Below are 21,054 nucleotides of genomic sequence, written 5' to 3'. Positions count from 1 at the left end.
AAATAACTCTAAGGTATTTACTGAATTTTTAACTAACAGATAATATAGTCTCGAAAACCGCTTCCAATCTAGGCAAAGGTAACTCATTTTTTATAGGGTAAAATGTCTAGTTTTAAAGTTTCAAGAAGGCCATGTCTGTTGACTATGAGGTATTTACTAAAATTTTTAATTAATACACCTCCATCCATAAAAGAATCAATTTCTAAAGTTGTCCTAAGTCAAACTTTTTAAACTTTGACCAAATTTCTAGAAAAAAATACTAAGATTTATGATATCAAACTAGTATTATTAGATTCATGATATAATATATTTTCATCTTATGCGTATTTTATGTCATATATGTTGTTACTCTTTTCTATAAAGTTAGTCAAATTTTAAAAAGTTTGACTGACATGGATTTTAGAAATTGATTTTTTCGTGGTCTGAGAGAGTAGATAATATAGTCTTGAAAACCGCTTCCAATATAGGCAAATAGGTAACTCGTTTTGATAGAGTAAGTAAAATTTCTAGTTTTAATTAAGGAGAAGTCTACTTTTTCTCTCCTAACTTTTACAATAGTCCGCTTTTTCTCTCTCAACTTCAAAATCAGGCAAACTTGCTCTCTCAATTTTTTAGACTGTGTATTTTACCTCTTTAGAGCGGCTTTGAAGATGGTTTTGCTATAGTGAATGATGATTTTGTCTTTTTATTTTTTTATTTATTTTGGATAAATCTTTGAAAAATTAAGTAAATCACAAAAAATCATAAAACAGAAAATCTATTTTTTGACTCTAAATGAGTAGGTCTACACATGAACATATAATATGGTATACTTTAATAGAAATTTTTTGCAATGAAGGTTTTGTCTTTTTCCCTTTTTATCTATTTTGGCTAAGTCTTTGAAAAATCATAGTAAATTACAGAAAAATCATAAAATAGAAATTCTAATTTTGTTAGACTCTAGATGAGCATATCTACACAGTGAACATATAATATGATATGCTTTGTTTTATTTTTTTGTTATAGCTTTATATCGATGCTTTTTTTAATTAATTAAAATATATCATAGCTGCAGCTTCTATAATTATTTTGTTAAACTAAAGCATACCATATTCTATTTTTACTGTGTATATCTATTCATGTGAAGTCAAAAAATTAGATTTTCTATTTTATGATTTTTATTTAATTTACTATGATTTTTCAAATAGTCAGCCAAGTAAATAAAAAAGATAAAAGATAAAAAACCTTCATAGCAAATACTTTATACTAAAGCATACCATATTATATGTTACTGTGTAGATCTACTCATGTGGAGTCTATGTAAATTAGATTCTCTATTTTATGATTTTTGTACGATTTACTATGATTTTCAAAGATTCAACGGAAACTAAAAGAAGAAGAAGACAAAACCATCATTGATTTATTCATTGTAGCAAAACGCCTTCGAAATCACTTAGAGAGGTAAAATGCATGTTTAAAAAGTTGAGAGATGTGATTTGTCTGATTTTAGAGTTGAAACTTTTATGAAAGTTGGAGGAAGAAAAATAGACTTTTTCTTTAGGTTTTTTTAGTTTCCTCTAAAATTTAAAAACTTTTTAAAATTCTCCTTTACATCGAATCTTTAGACGCATGCATGAAGTATTAAATATAGATAAAATAATTAACTAATTACACAAGTTGTCTGTAATCTATGAGATAAATCTTTTAAACCTAGTTAATCAATAATTAAATAATAATTATTAAATATAAATAAAAGTATTATAATAACTAAATCCAAAATTTTTCACCAACTAAACAAGACCTCAATTAAAGTTTGGAGAAGGGCATGCACGTTGGGTACGCCGAGATATTCAGATTTCATGGGCAGCCTACATCGCACCGCCGGATGGCGGGCCGCAGCCCAGAAATACCAAAGCCCAGTTGGACAACAGGCTGCCGCGCCCGCACCCCGCCGCAAAGGCGACCAACAAGCAACCACCAGTAAAACCCTAAACCCTAGTGGATGCTTCTAGAGCCGCCGCGCACCCTCCATTAGTCTCGCCCGCGCTGTCTCTAAAATCCACCCGTCCCCCACCTCCTCGGCGCCTCGCGTCCTTTCCCCCTCCGCAAGAAAGAAACGAAGCAAACTCTCCGCCGCCTCCGTTCTTCCGCACCACCCAAAGCTCTCGCCGACCACAGCCTCGGTCCCCGCGCCTCCTTCCGCAGTCATGTACCGCGCGGCCGCTAGCCTCGCCTCCAAGGCGCGGCAAGCCGGGAGCAGCGCCGCCGCTCGCCAGGTGAGAGCAGACTCGTGTTGATGCGCAAGTTGTGATGGGTCTGATGAGGACCCCGCTCTCAGATTTGGTAATGAGGGTTCTGCTAGTGTAGTTCTGCGTGCAGGGCTTAGTTGAATCTTTTGGACTCTCTGCTACTTTAGATTGCTTAGGATTCAGTGGGTTTGGCGTTTGCTGCATGGTGGTGCTGTTTATTTTGGTGGCGATCTGCCGGAATTTGTAGTTCGCTAGTGCAAGATCTAAGCTAGCTCGCTAGCGAGGGGCTTTACATTAATCTACGGTGGTGATCTCGTCACTACCGTGCTCCAGTTAGCTGTTAGACCTCGAATGCCAGCTGGGAAACTTTGATCTGATACAGCGGAAATCAACGTTTTGTGAAATTTGTTATGTTATTGTTGTGTAATGTGCTCATTCTCAGCTGTTGTGTGTGATGCTTTGTAGGTTGGAAGCAGGCTTGCCTGGAGCAGGAACTATGCTGCCAAGGACATCAAGTTTGGTGTTGAGGCCCGTGCTCTGATGTTGAGGGGTGTTGAGGAGTTGGCTGATGCGGTCAAAGTGACAATGGGTCCTAAGGTATAACCACGTTCTTATACAGATGGCAAACAGTTTGCCTGAACAATATGAATGACTACCAAATTTTCTTAATAGAACACATCATCGCCTTCTAGTTTTGCAGAACACTTCCATATGTCAGTTCCCTTCCTGATGTCAATATTTCTAGGAGCTACAAATGCCCATTATTGCACTCACTGATTCTAATATTGCTTGGTGTGTTTTACTCTGTAATACTGTTGCATTAGTTGTTTGTTTTGTACTTGAACTTATTGCCTGCCTTCTGCAGGGGCGCAATGTGGTTATTGAGCAAAGCTTTGGTGCCCCTAAAGTCACAAAGGATGGTGTGACTGTTGCAAAGAGCATTGAATTTAAGGATAGAGTAAAGAATGTTGGTGCAAGCCTTGTGAAACAGGTTGCTAATGCAACTAATGACACTGCTGGTGATGGTATGGCATCCTTTAGTCAACCAATCTCAACTTTGACTAGGTTTATAAATATTTGTATCTCCAAATAGGTTTACTATGGGAATGTATGACATGATTAATCTAATGATGTTTATCTTGTATCGCAAATATTAGTATTTTTTGGTATATATTTGATCAAAGTTAAGATCATTTGACTTCTTGGTATGCAAGAGGAATACTTTATTTTTGGGATGGAGCTAGTACTTGTGGAAGTATTCCTGTGTTCCTGGAGCAGATTCTGCTGTTTCTTCACTTCCACTGTTTGCTACACATTTGACTGTTTGGGTCTTTGGGAACTGTATGATGTGATTCCAAGAGTATTGCTACTTGTTGCCTTTGCTATTTTGTGAAGTTTGTTAGGTCTGGTGGTGTGCACGCTGTTATTTTCTCTATTGGTTTGAATACCAGCTTTTTGTTGCTTCTTCATAGTAAGATTATATAAGGTTATCTAATTTCTTGCTGTGCTACTAATAATCCCTCCTTAAAAAGAGGCATATTGCATCTTGGAATAAGTTAAAGTTTGTCTATTTTGACCAACAATTAATGAAAGTTGTTTCAAACTATATTGGTTTTGTAGCTATCAATAATATATTTTGAGAAAAATAGTTGAAAGTCTGATTGGTCTAAAATAAAATATGCCTTGTATTGTTGAATTGTATGTAGCTTGTTGATGCTTTCTTCTAACTGTACCTGATCTGATATCCAAAAATTTCAGGTACCACATGTGCCACTGTTTTGACAAAAGCAATATTTACTGAGGGCTGCAAATCTGTCGCGGCTGGAATGAATGCAATGGATTTAAGGCGTGGAATCTCAATGGCTGTTGATGCTGTTGTGACCAATCTTAAGAACATGGCCAGAATGATCAGCACTTCAGAAGAAATTGCACAGGTATATCTGCAAGAATTTATTTTGTTCTTATCATGTCCATCCCTTCTCTCTCTCTCTCAATTCTTTCTTTATATTGTAAAGGTGGGTACAATATCAGCAAATGGGGAAAGAGAAATTGGTGAGCTTATTGCAAAGGCTATGGAGAAGGTTGGCAAAGAGGGTGTGATCACTATTGCGGTAAGTTAAAACCAAAGCTTACCTGAGATACCTTTTTAGGCTATTCCTCTATGCACCCTTCTGTTTCCACTGAATGATTAATCCACTTGCACTAGCATCTACGGTCCAACACTGAGGATAAGTTGGCTCATGCACACAACTTCAATGATTCTAATTGTCTACAACTCTACATGGTTCTGTTTGTGAGGTGTACTTGTGCTGATAAATGCACATTTTGATTGTTTCCTTTTTTAACAATTCACAATGTTAGTTTTTAGAAATATTTCTCAAAAGTTTGAGGCACATCCTTGGTACATGTTGATAATTGCTACAACATGCTTCGTTCTTGTCTTTTCTGGCTTCCCCAAATTGCTCTTTTCTGTGTTGTGCTGTTTCAATTTACTGATTCAAATGTTCTATAGGACGGTAACACGCTTTATAATGAGCTTGAAGTTGTGGAGGGTATGAAACTTGACAGAGGTTACATCTCTCCGTACTTCATTACAAACTCAAAAACCCAGAAATGTGTAAGTGCCCTTTATCTCTATGTATGTTTTTTACTGAGACCTTTGGTTGTGTACACCACAAGAATATCTTAGTTATACTTTTTGTGTCACAGGAATTGGACGACCCATTGATCTTAATTCATGACAAGAAGGTTACGAACATGCATGCTGTGGTTAAGGTTTTAGAATTGGCTCTAAAGGTAATCTGTTTGCTCTCATTTAGTGGTAACAGTATTGGTATCATTGTGGCCTTTACTGATTCATTTTTTTTCATTCTTTGCTTGGAACAGAAACAAAAGCCTTTACTGATTGTTGCAGAAGATGTGGAAAGCGAAGCATTGGGCACTCTGATTATTAACAAGCTTCGTGCAGGCATCAAGGTAGGTTGGTTCTGCCAAGTTTTTGTGTTTGGTACCATTTCTGTAGTTCTAATTGGAATGCTGTTCAGGTCTGCGCTGTCAAAGCTCCTGGTTTTGGAGAAAACAGGAAGGCAAACTTACAGGACCTCGCTATCCTTACTGGAGGAGAGGTAGGTTTCACAGTTGTTCCTGTTGTGCATTTTGTCTTTCTGTATAATTCAAAATAGCATATCTGATCTCTGCATTTATCATGATTCAGGTAATAACTGAAGAGCTAGGAATGAACCTTGAGAATGTTGAACCTCACATGCTGGGTACATGCAAAAAGGTATAATAGAGGATTTAATAGTATTTTCTATTTTCTGACATGTTTATTTATTTTTGTGCTTTGATCATACTGTTTTATATGCTTCCTTTTCAATGCAGGTGACCGTCTCTAAGGATGACACTGTTATTCTTGATGGATCTGGAGACAAGAAATCTATTGAAGAGAGGGCAGAGCAGGTTCATACAATATTGCTTTTATTGTGTGCTTACTTAAATTGCTTCTAACTTTCTGGTTCTGATAGTTTATGGATGTTGCAGATTAGATCGGCAATTGAGAATAGCACTTCAGATTATGACAAGGAAAAGCTCCAGGAGCGGTTGGCAAAGCTCTCTGGAGGTGTTGCTGTACTGAAGGTGAGGTTATTGACCTTTGTACTCAATCCCAAATTAACCTCAAGTTTGACTACTTGTCTTATTCAAAAAATTTGTACAAACAGAGTCAAATTTAAGTCATTCTTGTAGAACTTTTATTAATAAAACAAGCCACGATATGAAATTTTGCACGAATTTTTAAATATAAGATGAATAAGACGAATGGTCAAACTTGGTGTCAAAAAAGTCAAACGTCCTATAAATTGGAATGGATTGAGTATTTACTCCCTCCGGTCCTATATATCTGGCGCAACAAGTCTAATTCCAGAGACCAAGAAAAGTATTAACTGCGTGCATGTCGAGTAACAGCGACACCATCTGGCCAAGAATTCTATTGGTCAGCTGAAAAGAGTTGGCGCCTCTGTAGGTGAAAATGCTTCCTATCTCATTGCTGGTAGGTGAAAAAGACATGGTTGCATGCAACGCTTCGTCGCTAGCTAGCATGCATGCCGCTTCATTTAACTGCAGACTAGTAATTTACTCTCGACCACTGTTCGCCTAAACGGCCGTTCAGACCGTTTAAACGCCGTGTAAACGCTACACAATGGTACACCGTTTCCGTTTAATTATCTGTTTAGTCCGTTTAATTGACCGTTTAGCCTGTTTAATGGACTGTTTAGCCCGAATAATGGCTAAACGACAGGTGACCGACTGTTTAGCGTTTAGCGTTTAGGAAAACATTGCTCTCGACATCTTCACTTCGCCAGATATTTTGGCCAAAACCAAAAATGAGTGTGCGCCAGATATATCGGAATGGAGGGAGTACTAACGACAGATTACATGTTTCAAACAGTTTTGTTTTCTATGGTAATAACTGTTACCTGTGGCTGTCTGATATTTGCTGATTTTGTGCCTGTGTGCCTCCTCTAGATTGGAGGAGCCAGCGAAGCAGAAGTTGGTGAGAAGAAGGATAGAGTCACAGATGCACTGAATGCTACAAAAGCTGCCGTTGAAGAGGGTATTGTACCAGGTAATGTATCATTTAGGCCTTGTTTAGTTTGTGAAGGAAAAAATTTTTGCGACACTGTAGTACTTTCGTTTGTTTGTGGTAATTATTGTCCAATTATAGACTAACTAGGCTCAAAAGATTCGTCTCGTCAATTCCGACTAAACTGTGCAATTAGTTTTTATTTTCGTCTATATTTAATACTCCATGCATGCGTCTAAAGATTCGATGTGACAGGGAATCTTGAAAAATTTTGGGTTTTTGGGTGGAAGTAAACAAGACCTTGGAGTTCATGGGATGTTTATGCTGATTTCCTTTGTGTTAATTACTCCTGATTTCCTGTTGTGTCAGTATGCCTGATAGTCAATCTTTAATTGTATATATAGGTGGTGGTGTTGCTCTTCTCTATGCATCCAAGGAGCTTGATAAATTGCAGACAGCAAACTTTGATCAGAAGATTGGTGTGCAAATCATTCAGAATGCTTTGAAGGTCTGGGGGAAGAAACTTGGAATTATTTTTTCTTGACTCATACCTGTGTGCTAAGCTGACGTGGAATATTTTGTAAGCAGACACCTGTACACACCATTGCCTCCAATGCTGGGGTGGAGGGAGCAGTAGTTGTGGGCAAGCTTTTGGAGCAAGAAAATACTGACCTGGGTTATGATGCTGCTAAAGGTATGATGTCTCAGCATGGCTGCCAATTCTTTCAAACAGTTAAAAGTGCGCAGATGCTAAATGTGTGGATGTTTCTACAATTCTAAATATGTTCTATGAATGATATTGTACAGGTGAATACGTTGACATGGTGAAGGCTGGTATCATTGACCCGCTAAAGGTGATCAGAACTGCTTTGGTGGATGCTGCTAGGTAAACTGACCTTTTATTTTGAACAGTAGGATGTTATTGACTAGTTTCCAGGATAAACTTTCAGCCAACAGCCACAAGGCTTGTCATTGTTCAAAACTCTGCTCTATGGCCATTGAATTGGCAACAATATTTGTTCAGCTGGTCTACGTGACCTAAATTTGTTACTTTGAACTTGCTTTTTATGCTGGTTGACAAGTTTGCCCTCACATCTTGCAGCGTGTCGTCCCTGATGACCACCACGGAATCCATAATTGTAGAGATCCCCAAGGAAGAGGCGCCGGCTCCAGCAATGGGTGGTGGCATGGGTGGAATGGATTACTAAGACATCACACCCATGATACACATCAAAGCAGGGACTTTTTTTTTCCGTTTTTGGCGGTGCAAGTTCATCTTTACTGTATTTTGGTCGATGATGAGTTGGTTGTCAGGCGGATACAATTTTGAGTCTGCGGACGTAGGACCTCTCAATAGCTCCAAACGGAGCTATAGTGTGGGAATAATAAATATATGAACAGTAGGTTCTTTGAGATCTGAAGCTGTAGATCAAGATTGGATTCAGACACCTTGTGCCGAACAAACAGTAGTCTGATTATTACATTTTTTGGCTGAGGTAAAATCAGATTGCCGTTCTGTTTTGTCAGTGTAGGCCGGATCTTGTGCTTCTTTGCTAGAGTACAATCCAATAGTCGGACACGTCGGATTTAGCAGCTTCAAGCTGGATGAGAGATCAGCTTGGAGCTACATGTACAAGGTCAATGTCATTAGACTTGGTAGAGTGCATCAGCATAGCAAAGATTACCGCTAGTTACATGCATCTGCATAACAAAGATTACCGCTACCTCGATGGCACACGGGATGGAGAGGAAGAAAGGATGGAGAGAAAGAAAGGCCTATTCTATGGAGAAGAGGAACATGACATGCATTTTTTTAAAATAAGGTTTTATTTTGTTGATAAGAAAAATATATTGTGCATTGGAGTATGTAAGAGGCCCTGGTATTGTACGAGTTAAGGTTTGTACACATGCAGCTCAAAAGTGGATGATTTCGGCTCTGCCACTTTTCATCCCTAATCATCCACTGTAGACGAGACGAGACCGGCGCCGCTGCACAACAATGTGCTACAGTTCCACGAGCAGGAGGAACTACGGCTCTAGTAGTCTCCAAACTAGCTGGATCATCTCTGCTGCTGATGCGGCTAACTTGCTGCGGCTACCGTGTTGCTGTCACGGCCGGTCGGCGACGCGACGTCTCGAATTGGCATCAGGTTCAAGTAGGCAGCGGCGGGCAAACGAAGTGGTTAGAGGCAAACGCGACGTCTCCCATTTCCCTGTTCGATCATGTCCCTACGCTATGCGCGCAAATGAGTGGCCTGAAAATTGAGTTGCCATGCCCATGAACGACACTACGACAGGCGTCAGTACTTCCTGGCCTGGCCGTCTACAGGGTTACACTTACGCCGCAGCGTGGTTTGTACAGTTCCGTTCGCCCACGGTGCAGTGGACGCAAAACCCCTTCCCGAGCCTGTGCCGGGTATAGCAGCTGCTCCGAATAAACACACACAAAAAAAAAAAAGGCTGGGCCGCGGATGCCCAATTGTCGATCGATCACGCACGCATGGCTGACTGGCTCGGATGTCCCGATGCCCGTCGTCTCAAGACCTCTCTTCTCGGGGAAATGGGAGATTGGGAGATGCAGGAATACGACAAGACATGCTCACACCATCCACTTTTGAGGTGCGAGCCGCATTATATAATATTCATCAGCTCTAGCAAGTACTATAGGACGTCTAGATTTGGGCCAATCTGAATCTGATACATGGATGGCACCAACAACAACGTGCCAGATCCATTCATTCTGCCTCGCCGGCGACCGGGGGCAGGGCAGAGTATAAAATGAAGTTCCAGAGAAGCCGATGAAAAATCACAGCTTTGGTCCATTTGCGCCTGGTGACGACGTACTTTTCCTTCTTGGATTTGGAAAGCGCACCGTCAGTCTTCAGGTGGTGCAGTGCTTCCACTTTCAATGAACTCAAGCCCTCTGTGTTCTGAATGAAATTAAGGGGATAAAGCTGGAGTAACTAACTCGTCTGTACTGCCGGAACTGGCAAGTATTTAATTTAAGAGCATCTCCAAGAGCTTTTCTAAATCTCACTTTCTAAATCATCATTTGGAGAGTCATTTACATAAAAATCGCTTTCTATATTTTTTCACTCTCCAACAGTTTTGCTAAATCTCATGCACACTCTAGAGAGTCATTCTCATCTTCTATATTTGGCTAGCGAAAAATCCGGAATAGACAATGGCTATATTTAGATGACCATTTAGAGAAGCTGTTGGAGGGTAGTTTTTCACCAAAATCTCTATTTCTAGCATTTAGGAAGAATATAGAGAGTCTCTTGGAGATGCTCTAAGGACCTCGACCTATCTTGCGGCCTTTCTCTTTAACGCTTGTAAGCTCATCACTGCTGACCACAAAACAATCGGAGGTTAATGAGGGGTCGTACGAGGGATATATCCGTTTGTTTGTTTTATAAGTCGTATTTTTTTCTAGCTAGTAGTATTTTTCTTTCATAATAAATCTACGAACAATACTTTCGGCTATGATTTTTCAGATCAACGAACATGCTTAGCTAAACACGAGATTAAGTTGGTTATTTGTGCGTAGTACGGGGTTGTTCCACGGTCACATCTCATGGTCAAAAGACATATATAGGAGATGCAAGTACCAAAGTTTTTTTTAACACGTCTTCACATGTATTTTATTAAAAAGAAGTAAAAATGCTGAAAGAAGCAACGGTAGAAATAAATAGCTGCTATATTCCATAAAAAAATGTGAGTGATGGCATTCTAATCCACAAGTTCCGAGTGAAATTATCGATCTTAAATAATCCTGAATTATATATATATTCCATTCGTATAGGATTTAGATGTCGTTTAGGACAGCGACACGGTCTCCAAAACACAACTTTAACATCTTATTTTTATAAAATATTTAAAAAAATGATATATGTATACTTTTATGAAAGTATTTTTTTAAAGATAAATCTATTCATATAATTTTCACATTTACAAACTCAATAATTTAAAAGTTATTGATGATTTATAATATAATGTTCGATCCAAACTTTATCCAAAACAACATCTAAATTCTATAGGGAGAGAGTATGTGTGATTGCATACGAGTACAACTTACGTGCTGTTTGGTTCTTGCACAGTAACACAAATGTAAATGGGAACTAGTAGTTCAAATTATCTCCCGCCGGTAACAAAAGTAGTTTTATTTCATTTACTTTTCCGTTACCTTAGATACAACCAATAAAACAACCACGTTAACGCTGATGATGGACTGATCGGGAAAGGTAGAGTGTACGCAGGATCGTGCAAGCAGCAGCTTTGGAGGTTTATGAATGAAGTATCATGCGGTGGCGCGCATGCATCTAATTAAGATTGTGGCTCGATTAGCATCTAAGATTGTGGCTCGATTAATAACGTCCCATCAGATGCGACCATTCTGCTGCCCATCATGAGGCCATGAGGCAATGCCAATGCTACTAGCTATATAAACAGCCCTGGAGCTGCAGCAGCCTGCAGGTAGTGGCGTTGCGCATGAAGCGAGCAGAAAGCCATGGTTGAACGCTTCACCTACTCCAAGGACCGATCGATGAGCAGGAGCAGCGCCTCCTGGTCCTTGCTGGCGGCCGTGCTGGTGGCCCTGGGCATGCTGGCGAGGCCGTCGGAGTGCGCGCGCGCCTTCTTCGTCTTCGGCGACTCGCTGGTGGACAACGGCAACAACAACTACCTCATGACCACGGCGCGCGCCGACTCGCCGCCGTATGGGATCGACTACCCGACGCACCGCCCCACGGGGCGCTTCTCCAACGGCAAAAACATCCCCGACATCATCAGTACGGCCGCCGGCTTCTCGATCTCTCTCGTATGTGGTGCTCTGCTGTCACACACCACGTACGCGCGCGCTAATTAACGACGACTGTCATGCATGCAGGCGAGCACCTCGGCGCCGAGCCCACGCTGCCGTACCTGAGCCCCGAGCTCCGCGGCCAGAAGCTGCTCGTCGGCGCCAACTTCGCGTCAGCCGGCGTGGGGATCCTCAACGACACTGGCTTCCAGTTCGTGAGTATATATATGCTGCTCGTCGTCCTTGCGCATGAAGCATGATATCCATGCACACGGCCGCTATACACGGCATGGATCAGGATTATATATATATATATATATATATATATATATGTGTGTGTGTGTGTGTGTATGTTTGATTTGAGGTGGTTGCACACGCACGCATGCATATATGCAGGTGAACATCATCAGGATGAGCCGGCAGCTGCAGCACTTCGGCGAGTACCAGGGCAAGCTGCGCGCGCTGGTGGGCGCGGCCCGGGCGCGGCAGATGGTGCGCCGCTCGCTGGTGCTCATCACGCTCGGCGGCAACGACTTCGTCAACAACTACTACCTCGTCCCTTTCTCGCTGCGCTCCCGCCAGTTCTCGCTGCCGGACTACGTACGCTACATCATCTCCGAGTACAAGAAGATACTCATCGTACGCACTCGATCCATCTCGATCTCTGACTGCCTGCATATGTACTATAGCATATATATATAGTACGTTATGATCGGCAAACCTGCATGCAGAGGCTGTACGCGATGGGTTGCCGCCGCGTGCTGGTGACGGGCACGGGTCCTCTCGGGTGCGCGCCGGCGATCCTGGCGCAGCGCAGCCGCAACGGCGAGTGCGCCGCGGAGCTGATGCGCGCGGCGTCGCTCTTCAACCCGCAGCTGGCGCGCGTCCTGGACCAGCTCAACGCGCGGTTCGGCGCCGGCACCTTCATCGCGGCCAACGCGTTCCGCGTCCACTTCGACTTCGTCAGCGACCCGGCCGCGTTCGGCTTCGCCACGGCCAAGGAGGCGTGCTGCGGCCAGGGCCCCCACAACGGGCTGGGGCTGTGCACGCCGGCGTCCAACCTCTGCCCCGACCGGAGCAAGTACGTCTTCTGGGACGCCTACCACCCCACGGAACGCGCCAACCGATTCATCGTCAGCCAGTTCATGTCCGGCTCGCTCGACTACGTCAGCCCCATGAACCTCAGCACCGTCCTCCAGATGGACGCCACATTGGACAAGATAGAGGCCTGATGATCCGATCCCCAGACGAAACAACCAATGCCTAAGTCGTTTGTATCTGTGACTGTGACTGCCCCGTGTGTGTGTGTGTGTTTGTTTGTGTATGATGATCACATATAAACAACAATATATACTGTCATGAGTTCATTATTTTTTTTAAAAAAACATATGTACTGTGAGTTTGGGTGTGTGGTTCTGATATATCCATGTTTGCTTCGATACGTGTCAAATGCAGAGTGCTGTCTAATGTACACGTCGAAAGAGAAGAACTGGAACGACCGCTAAAATCATGAATTATATAGTATTTGAGTTCAGATACTATATAATTCATGAAAAAGATAAGCATACATACACACACAATATATACTCCCATCATCCTAAAAAGATAAGCATATTTTAATCATGAAAAAGTCAAACAAAATAGATTTTTGGTGTTATTTTTCATTAGAGTAAAATGCACGTTGGGCATATAAACTTTTAAACAATTCCCATCTAGATCATTGAACTAAAAACAACAACTTTCTAAGTCCCTAATCTACTGCCATCGCACACCCACGATCCAAAATCCACCATGCCAGCACTAGCATTGAATCTAATGTGGCCATATCACAAGGCAATTGGACTTTGGGACCATGCCAACTTATAGCGATGCCTTTGGTAGCAACAATAGGAGTCCGTCGCTATAAGATTTAACAACTGACTATCCATCATTGTATAGACCTTTTAACAACCCCAAAGCAATCGCTGTTTTATGGTTGTAGTGTAGTGTTTAAGGACTTGCTCTGCTATGCGTTGTGATACATGGTGTTATGACCCTATCATACACAGCTGATAGGGAAGGACTAAAAGAGGTTCTGACAAAAATAAAGTCGCCTTTTTTGGCATTAGAACATTAGCATGCACGTTGTGAGAGGAATAAACTTCAGCTTAGAGAGTGTTTGGTTCCATCTCCAACTTTAGTCACCGTGGATGTTTAGATATATGTATGGAGTATTAAATATAGACTATTTATTATAAAACTAAATGCATAGACTGATACTAGTAATTTGCAAGACGAATCAATTAAGCCTAATTAGTCCATGATTTGGTAATATAGTGTTAAAATAAATATGTGCTAATGATGGATTAATTAGGTTTAATAAATTCATCTCGTGGATTACTGAGAACTTCTATAATTTATTTTTTTATTACTATCTGAATACCCCATGCGGTACCTTATCCAAAAACCTCCTAAACTCTAGCTCCTGCATCCAAACACATTTTAAGCGGAAGCCAATTATAGTGACAACATGTGTTGTGGCTGGCTTTAGAACCTGTTTGATTCTCTAATCAAAACTTTAGTTGGCTAAAGTTGAGACTAAAACTTTATATCATTTTTTTAAAAAAACATTTAGACCACTTGAACTTACCTATGTGGTCTATTTTTTTGAGGTTAGCTGAATTTTAGACAACATTTTAGAGTTTAGACCTTCTGTTTAGTGTATGAAAAGATAAAGTAATCTAAATATTAGTTAGCTGGGTGTTTAGTTCTCCATAAAATCTAAACTACAAAATACCAACTACTTTGGAATGATGAAATGCAAAAATGACAAAATTTTTAAGATTATGTTTACTTCCATCTAAAATGCAAAATTTATTACCCTCATGAGGGTCTCTTGAGTTTTTTTGGGCTTTTTTGGTCTCTTGAAGCCAAAATCTAAAATGAAGAATAACCATTTTTTTGTCAAAAAATTTGCATAATATTTAGTTCTATTATGCAAAATAATGAACCAAAAGCCAAAAATTTTTAGAATAGAAGGAAAACTAAACACCCTCTAAATTTTAGAAGATGAGATCCAAACAGGGCCGGCTTTACCACATCAGTTAAAACGTGAGTTAGGAATGGCCCCAATCAATCTCTCATGGTTGGATTCGATGTTGGAGAAAAGCATGTCCCGAAAAGTGATAATTAACCATGTTATACCTAGTGTTCTCTAAAAAACGGTAAATAGTCGGTTACCTACCGTTTAGCCATTATTTAGGCTAAACAGTCTATTAAATAGACTAAACAGTAAATTAAACAGGCTAAATAGGTGATTAAACAGAAACGTCGTCCCACTATATAGGCTTCGGCGTTTAACGGTCTAGGCCGTTTACCCCGCGCGGGCGCGTCTCCCGCTAAGGGCATGTACAACCCACAGACAGCAGGCTGTCTGTAAGTTTTTGAAACTCACGCACAGACAGCTAAATAGACAGCTTGTACAATGGGTTGTCTATTTAACCGTCTATAAGTTGTTTAATACTTGTATGTAGTCATGATTAAATATGAATATGATCCTTGTATACTAGTGTATTGCTACTTAATACGAAACATATCAAGCATAATTAAGTTGAATATACTTAATACAATATTGTTAGACTAGTAATTTTGGCAACATAATCAATCATGAATATTTTTCCCCATAGTGTCGCAATACTAATACGAGTAGGTTAATGTAATTTTTAAAATTTTATTGAAAAAATAGTTTTTTTAACAATTCCACAAAATAAAATATACATAGAGTCTTCAAGATATAACATGTTTTGTAGTTCTGGCCAGATGGAATCTAACAAAATTTGAATCATAATTTTTGGATTTAAATTTGATTTTATATGGATTTTATAAGTTTTAGTAAATTTATGTATTCTTTAGAAGAGGACAAGATGCTAGCAAACCTCACCCACACGAGATCCATTAGTGCGTCCTTCATTCCTCGGAGCACGGGCCGAAGCCGGCGTCTCGTGAGACGACGACCCTATGCTGTCAATCGCTTGTGAGGGACTTTTTTATAAAATTTTCTGGACACAGACAGCTCAAAACTCCCGTTGTACGTGCCTTAAGCCGCTTCAAGCGGAAAAAACTTGGGTGGACTCTGGGCTCATTGCCTCCCAGATGCGCCCCCTGACCTGCCTTGCATCAGACGGCCGTGGGAATAGGGAAGTACTGGGAATAGATGTCGTCGACTCGCTTCACGATTCCTTCGTCTCGAAGTCAGCCGGCACCAAACGAACGACGGCTCGGGTTCACTTCCATCGGCTCAAAATTTAGACACTCGAAGTCTTCGTTTCGTCTCTTATGAGTCCGCCGCCGCTGGCACATGTAGCCCTAGGCTCGGTTGCACACCCCAACTACCACATCCATGGAGCTCCTCCCCGGAATGCCCCACGGACCGCGCCGCGCAGCCGGCGAAGAGAGCAGGCGGGGGTGCTCCGGCGGTGGGGAGGCGGAGGCGAGGCAGAGCAGTTCCCGACGGCGAGGGCTCCTGCCGGGATGACGTCGGCGATAGGGGAGGCATCGGTAGTCGGGACCAGGGAGGGGCGGGAGACAGGACTGCGGCGGCGCCGGAAGAGCGTCTCCGACGAGCGCGGCGGCAGCTGGAGAGGCGCTCGTTGCGAGCAGGAAGTGCGGCGGCTGGGGCGTGGAATGGGAGCACTGATTCGATTTGGAGCCGAGCCGGCTGCCGATGGAGCCGATGGGAATTAGATGGCCGCGTCCTTTGCTGCTGTCCTAGGATGAAGAGCGTGTCCACGCGGCAAGCATCGAGGTGGGGGGTGCACGCAAGGCATGGAGAGCCCATCGCCCACCCAAGTTTTTTCCCTTCAAGCAACCGCTGCATTTGCAGCATTATCCGAGCACGCGGCATGCAGCATGGTGGTCCTGAAAAGCTTCTTCCCATCTTCCCCAAACTTGGCAAACAACGCACCATCCCCGAAAAGCTTCTCTCCCGTTAAGCCAGGCCGGCGAGGCTGCGTGCGTGCATGCATGCGGCGACGTCGGCCGGCGGCTGCAGCATGGCCCTGATCGACCTCGGGCGAGGAGGCGGCGGCGGCGGCTCAGGCACCGCGCCGGCCAAGCCCCGGCTGGTGATGATCGTCGCCGATCCCGGCCGCGAGTCGACAGCGGCGATGGAGTGGGCGCTCTCCCACGCCATTGTCGAGGGCGATGACATCATGCTCCTCCACGTCAACATGCCCTACCCCCACAACGGGGCCGCCGGTCCCTCACGCTCCTCGTCTGGCGGGAGCACCGGTTCCCCGATCGCCGCGCTCCTAGGTGGAGGTGGTGGCTCGGGCGCCGGCGGCGCGGATCCTCATCCGGTGGATTTCGTGGAGGCGATGCGCGCCGCGTGCAGGGCGCGGTACCCCCGCGCGCGGGTGCACGGGGAGCGCGTCGAGCCCGCTACCGAGGGCCGGGAAGCCAAGGCGCAGACCATCCTCGCCGAGTCCCAGCGACGCGGCGTCGAGGTCCTCGTCATTGGCCAGCGCCGCGTGTCGTCCTTCCTCGGGTACGTACGTGCTGCGTCGTCTTGCATTGCGACCAACGTTCTCCACAGTCACGCATTAATTCATGGGGCCTCATTAGGCAGGCACATTTACTAATGATCTTTAACTTAATTTGCTCATCGATCGATCAGGTTAAGGAGCCCGAGCGGGTCGAGCCGCGGGCACGACACCACGGCGGAGTTCTTGATCGAGCATAGCAAGTGCCTGTGCGTAAGCGTGCAGAAGAAGGGCCAGAATGCCGGATACCTGCTCAACACAAAGACCCACAAAAACTTCTGGCTCCTAGCATGAACGTATATGTACTCGATCCATGGATCGATCGGTCAGGCTTGTTTTAATGTATGTACATACGTACATTAGGCATCTTGCGCATATGCTCCTACACTATGCTTGCTTCGATCATTTTACCAGTTAGATCCTTGCATGCTCGAACCGGCGGGTGGGAACAAACAATGTCCGGCTTTAATTTGTTCGTGATTCGCGCCACCCGCTCTCTTTTTAACTGACCACTTGGGGCACCTCGGCTTACCGCGTGGGGTGGACATCTAGTACATAAACAGAGCGTCGAGACGCTGAACCGTATGCCCTTGTTTTTCCCCAGTTTTTTTTTCATGATGCGGCCAAGCACATGTTTCAATACTAGCAAAAATACACATGCGTCACAAAGACCAAAAAAAGCTATACGTATATCAAATGTTCATGAGAAACTAGAACTGGAATGATACCCCTTGAGGTAGATTTGGTAGGAGCAATTTCATTTTTTTCCAACATGCAAGATGAAATCAATGATTATAATTGGAATTTGTTCTTGAGAATGAGAGGAGGGGATTACTTGAGCTTACACTTGTGATTGTGGATTTTTGTAATACCCGATTTTAAGGACAAAACCAGATATACACCATATGCGAGTTTTAAAAGGCAAATCTCACATATAGATACAAATAAGGGGTAATATCAAAAGACAATGCATAAATTATATAACGTACTTAGTATAAAAGAGATAACCTTTGATAGAAAACAGCGGATAGACAACTCCAAACTTCGGGTATTAACTTCACTCAACAGGATCCAACTGACTGGTTGATCACAAGCCTAAACTTCTCCTGAGGTTTGGGGGAAATAGCAAGAGTGAGTCCATGTCGAACTCCACAAGTATAGCAACTAGATTGTATATATCCCACAATCTCATGATCAATGTGACATAAATAATGTAGAGCATTAAATAATAAATAATGAGCATATTTAACACACAAGAATCATCACCGTTGATGCAAGAATCCCCAAGGCCGCTCTTGACCATGAGCACGGCTAGTATACCAGTTTTTAACACTCTGCAGAGGTTGCACATCTTTACCCATGAGTCATGATTTACCCTTTCGCCCGAGGTGATCAGCCTCTTAACCCACTTCCAAAGAAGGTCGGCAGAGATCACTATGAAGCCTTTCAAAAGTTCGTCTAACATGTTAGGGCCGCAAGGTTTCCTTCGCGAGCAGATATAGATACCCCCCTTCTGAATGGCACAATGACGCGCAGCCTATACACATAGGGACAGGGGCTCGCACTATACCCGTGTCGGTTCAGCCCCTCTAGCGCCCTTTCGGGTAACCTCTAACAAGCTAGAAAAGGTCTTCATACTGAGCTAAAGCCAGAGCCATTATAGCCCTCATGGTTGCACTGTTGTCCCAGTTATCACTTACAGATAAATCATCAAGTGGCTAAAAAGTCATTTTTATCATTTATTACTTAATATTAATCTAGTCACAGGATCATGGTCACAGAAATAAAATCCAAATGCTATACTTGCCTTAATCCAATTGCTCTTGCTTATCCTGCTGGTCTCACTAGTTGTCCAAGGCTCAGATCTTGATCACTGAAGTACTCTTGTTCACCACGAATTGTTCACCGACTAAACTCGATCATCGATCATCAACACACAAACAATCGGAGACAACATACACGAAGCAAACAAGGCTACAATTAGAACAATACAGCAATCATATAAAAACAGTATGAAAAGTTTGTGAAATGATTCTACGCATCGCTACGATATCATAGACGTAAAGATCACAAAAATCGGAGCTAAAACGGAGAAGTTATGATTTTTCTAAAATTTTATATAGAAAAGCAATTAATTAATTAGGGTTACGAAAATAAAAAGTTTGAAACTGAGAAAACAATGTTACTAACATGTAGAGCTCATTAATACGAATCCAACGCAATTTGAATGGGTCAAAACGGAGTTAAGATGAATATTTTATGGCCAAAAGAAAGTCAGTGGCAATTCTGTAAATAGTGAAAACGTATTTTTAATCTAAAACCGAGCTGTTTGTATTTTCCAAACTGAAAGACAAAGTGATTGGGGCTTACGTTGGTGGACAGGGAGTAGGTTCACCGGCAGTGACGCTTTCTTGGAGCTACAACAACGCTGGAGCAGCCGACCGTTCGTAGATGTCGTGATTAGGCGAGACAATGGCGATCACGTTGTAGAGAAGAAAATATAAATTTTATTTTACTACCTTAGGAGTTCTCAAATTAGAGACTTCCTATATGATAGTTTTTGATGTGCTTTGCCTAATGGGTTGGTACATATATATAGGGAGAAAAACTCTCCACCTCCACGTCAACTAGCGATATGGTAGTAATTGATTTGCAACCTTTATCTTTACTATAGGCCTAACTAATTATTAAAGCCCATTAGTAAATAAAGACATTGACCATTGAGATCATGGGCTTGAGCATGGGATAAAATGAAAGATTTTATTATTTTCAAAATTAATTAATTTGGCGAATAAAATAATCCTAGAAAAGTCCAGAATTATGATTTAAGCCATGAAAAATACTCCAAATACTCCAGAAATTCAAGGAAAAATCTCGGAGATATTATGGAACATGAGAAAACCAATTAAAGTATTTGGATCTCATGATAAGATAATTTGGAGTATCTAAAAATTAGATTATGCTTACAGAAAAGTGAGAACGGAAGTTGGAAAATTCCTACAAAGTTTGTAGAGACTGCTTGATGGACGGGGAACTAAAAGAAGTGCTTTGAGTGACAAAGAAAAGATTTTAGGAAGCTCCTAATAAAAACTTGAGCTTAGAAACAAGGAATTTGGTTGTATATAAAGATAAAGATGTACGAAGATTGTTCTACTAAACGAAATTTTAAAAACTTTGCTTAGTCTCAACACACAAAGGAGCAACAAACAAACATCACATAAAACATATGTACCAGCATGTATGCACAACAACGTTGCTAAACCCTATGATGAATTTTAATTTAAGGAAAATTTTCATTTTACTATATTTTCATAAGCACAGAAATACAAAATAAATTATTTTAGCTTTATTTTCAAAGAAGCAAAATTTAGGGTGTTACAATTTTGAGGGAGATGAGCTTCATCTTCTTCTCCAACTAACCTTGATCTTGGCTTTATTGATTTCTTCACCATTCCCTTCTTGTAGGGTATATAGGCTAGGGATACCCGCATGATTCGTATATATGACTAAAAGCCCTAGTTTGATTTTAGATAATTGATAAAACTTAGGAACTAATCATTTATGCTAAGTGTGTAGACTTGATATGATAAGTCTCATACCAAGTGGTGGAGCTTAGAGGATCATCCATGGTGATGGTGGTAGTGACCACAAGGTGATTAAGTGCTCAACTTGAAAGAAGAGAAGAAAGAGAAAAATAAAAAATTATATGGAGATCAAGGCAAAGATATAAATAGAATTTTGGTTTTAGTGATCAAGACACCATAAAGGGTGTGATCACACTTAGGATAGATAGCCGTACTATAAAGAGAGAAACTCTTTGGCTAAGCGGTCCATCGAGTGCCACTAGGTGTCATTAATCATCTGCATGCATTGAGAATCTATTGTGCTAACATAAGCTTCAAAAATATTTATTAAAATATGCTT

At 41.9% G+C, this 21,054-nt stretch overlaps 3 protein-coding genes across 4 annotated transcripts; all 3 read left to right on the top strand.

Moving 5' to 3' along the window:
- Nucleotides 1,995-8,326, top strand: LOC8059266 (chaperonin CPN60-1, mitochondrial). 2 transcript variants are annotated; one of them, XM_002467078.2, is made up of 17 exons: nucleotides 1,995-2,255; nucleotides 2,694-2,825; nucleotides 3,094-3,253; nucleotides 3,987-4,162; nucleotides 4,244-4,339; nucleotides 4,741-4,845; nucleotides 4,938-5,024; nucleotides 5,115-5,204; nucleotides 5,273-5,353; nucleotides 5,443-5,511; nucleotides 5,610-5,687; nucleotides 5,769-5,864; nucleotides 6,753-6,852; nucleotides 7,215-7,318; nucleotides 7,399-7,504; nucleotides 7,618-7,696; nucleotides 7,913-8,326. In XM_002467078.2, exons 1-17 carry the CDS (start codon nucleotides 2,187-2,189, stop codon nucleotides 8,016-8,018), a joined length of 1,734 nt encoding a protein of 577 aa, XP_002467123.1. In that variant the 5' UTR covers nucleotides 1,995-2,186; the 3' UTR covers nucleotides 8,019-8,326. The 2 variants fall into 2 exon arrangements, with proteins under 2 accessions (XP_002467123.1, XP_021302933.1); XM_021447258.1 differs by having other exon boundaries at nucleotides 3,987-4,339.
- LOC8059265 (GDSL esterase/lipase At5g33370) lies at nucleotides 11,311-13,049 on the top strand. The gene is made up of 4 exons (XM_002467077.2): nucleotides 11,311-11,600; nucleotides 11,699-11,826; nucleotides 12,008-12,250; nucleotides 12,343-13,049. Exons 1-4 carry the CDS (start codon nucleotides 11,321-11,323, stop codon nucleotides 12,841-12,843), a joined length of 1,152 nt encoding a protein of 383 aa, XP_002467122.2. The 5' UTR covers nucleotides 11,311-11,320; the 3' UTR covers nucleotides 12,844-13,049.
- Nucleotides 16,548-17,782, top strand: LOC8070518. The gene is made up of 2 exons (XM_002467076.2): nucleotides 16,548-17,135; nucleotides 17,265-17,782. Exons 1-2 carry the CDS (start codon nucleotides 16,609-16,611, stop codon nucleotides 17,422-17,424), a joined length of 687 nt encoding a protein of 228 aa, XP_002467121.1. The 5' UTR covers nucleotides 16,548-16,608; the 3' UTR covers nucleotides 17,425-17,782.

Source organism: Sorghum bicolor, chromosome 1 (assembly GCF_000003195.3).
Source record: "Sorghum bicolor cultivar BTx623 chromosome 1, Sorghum_bicolor_NCBIv3, whole genome shotgun sequence".
Classification (NCBI taxonomy): domain Eukaryota; kingdom Viridiplantae; phylum Streptophyta; class Magnoliopsida; order Poales; family Poaceae; genus Sorghum; species Sorghum bicolor.
This window is presented reverse-complemented; position numbering and strand designations above follow the sequence as displayed.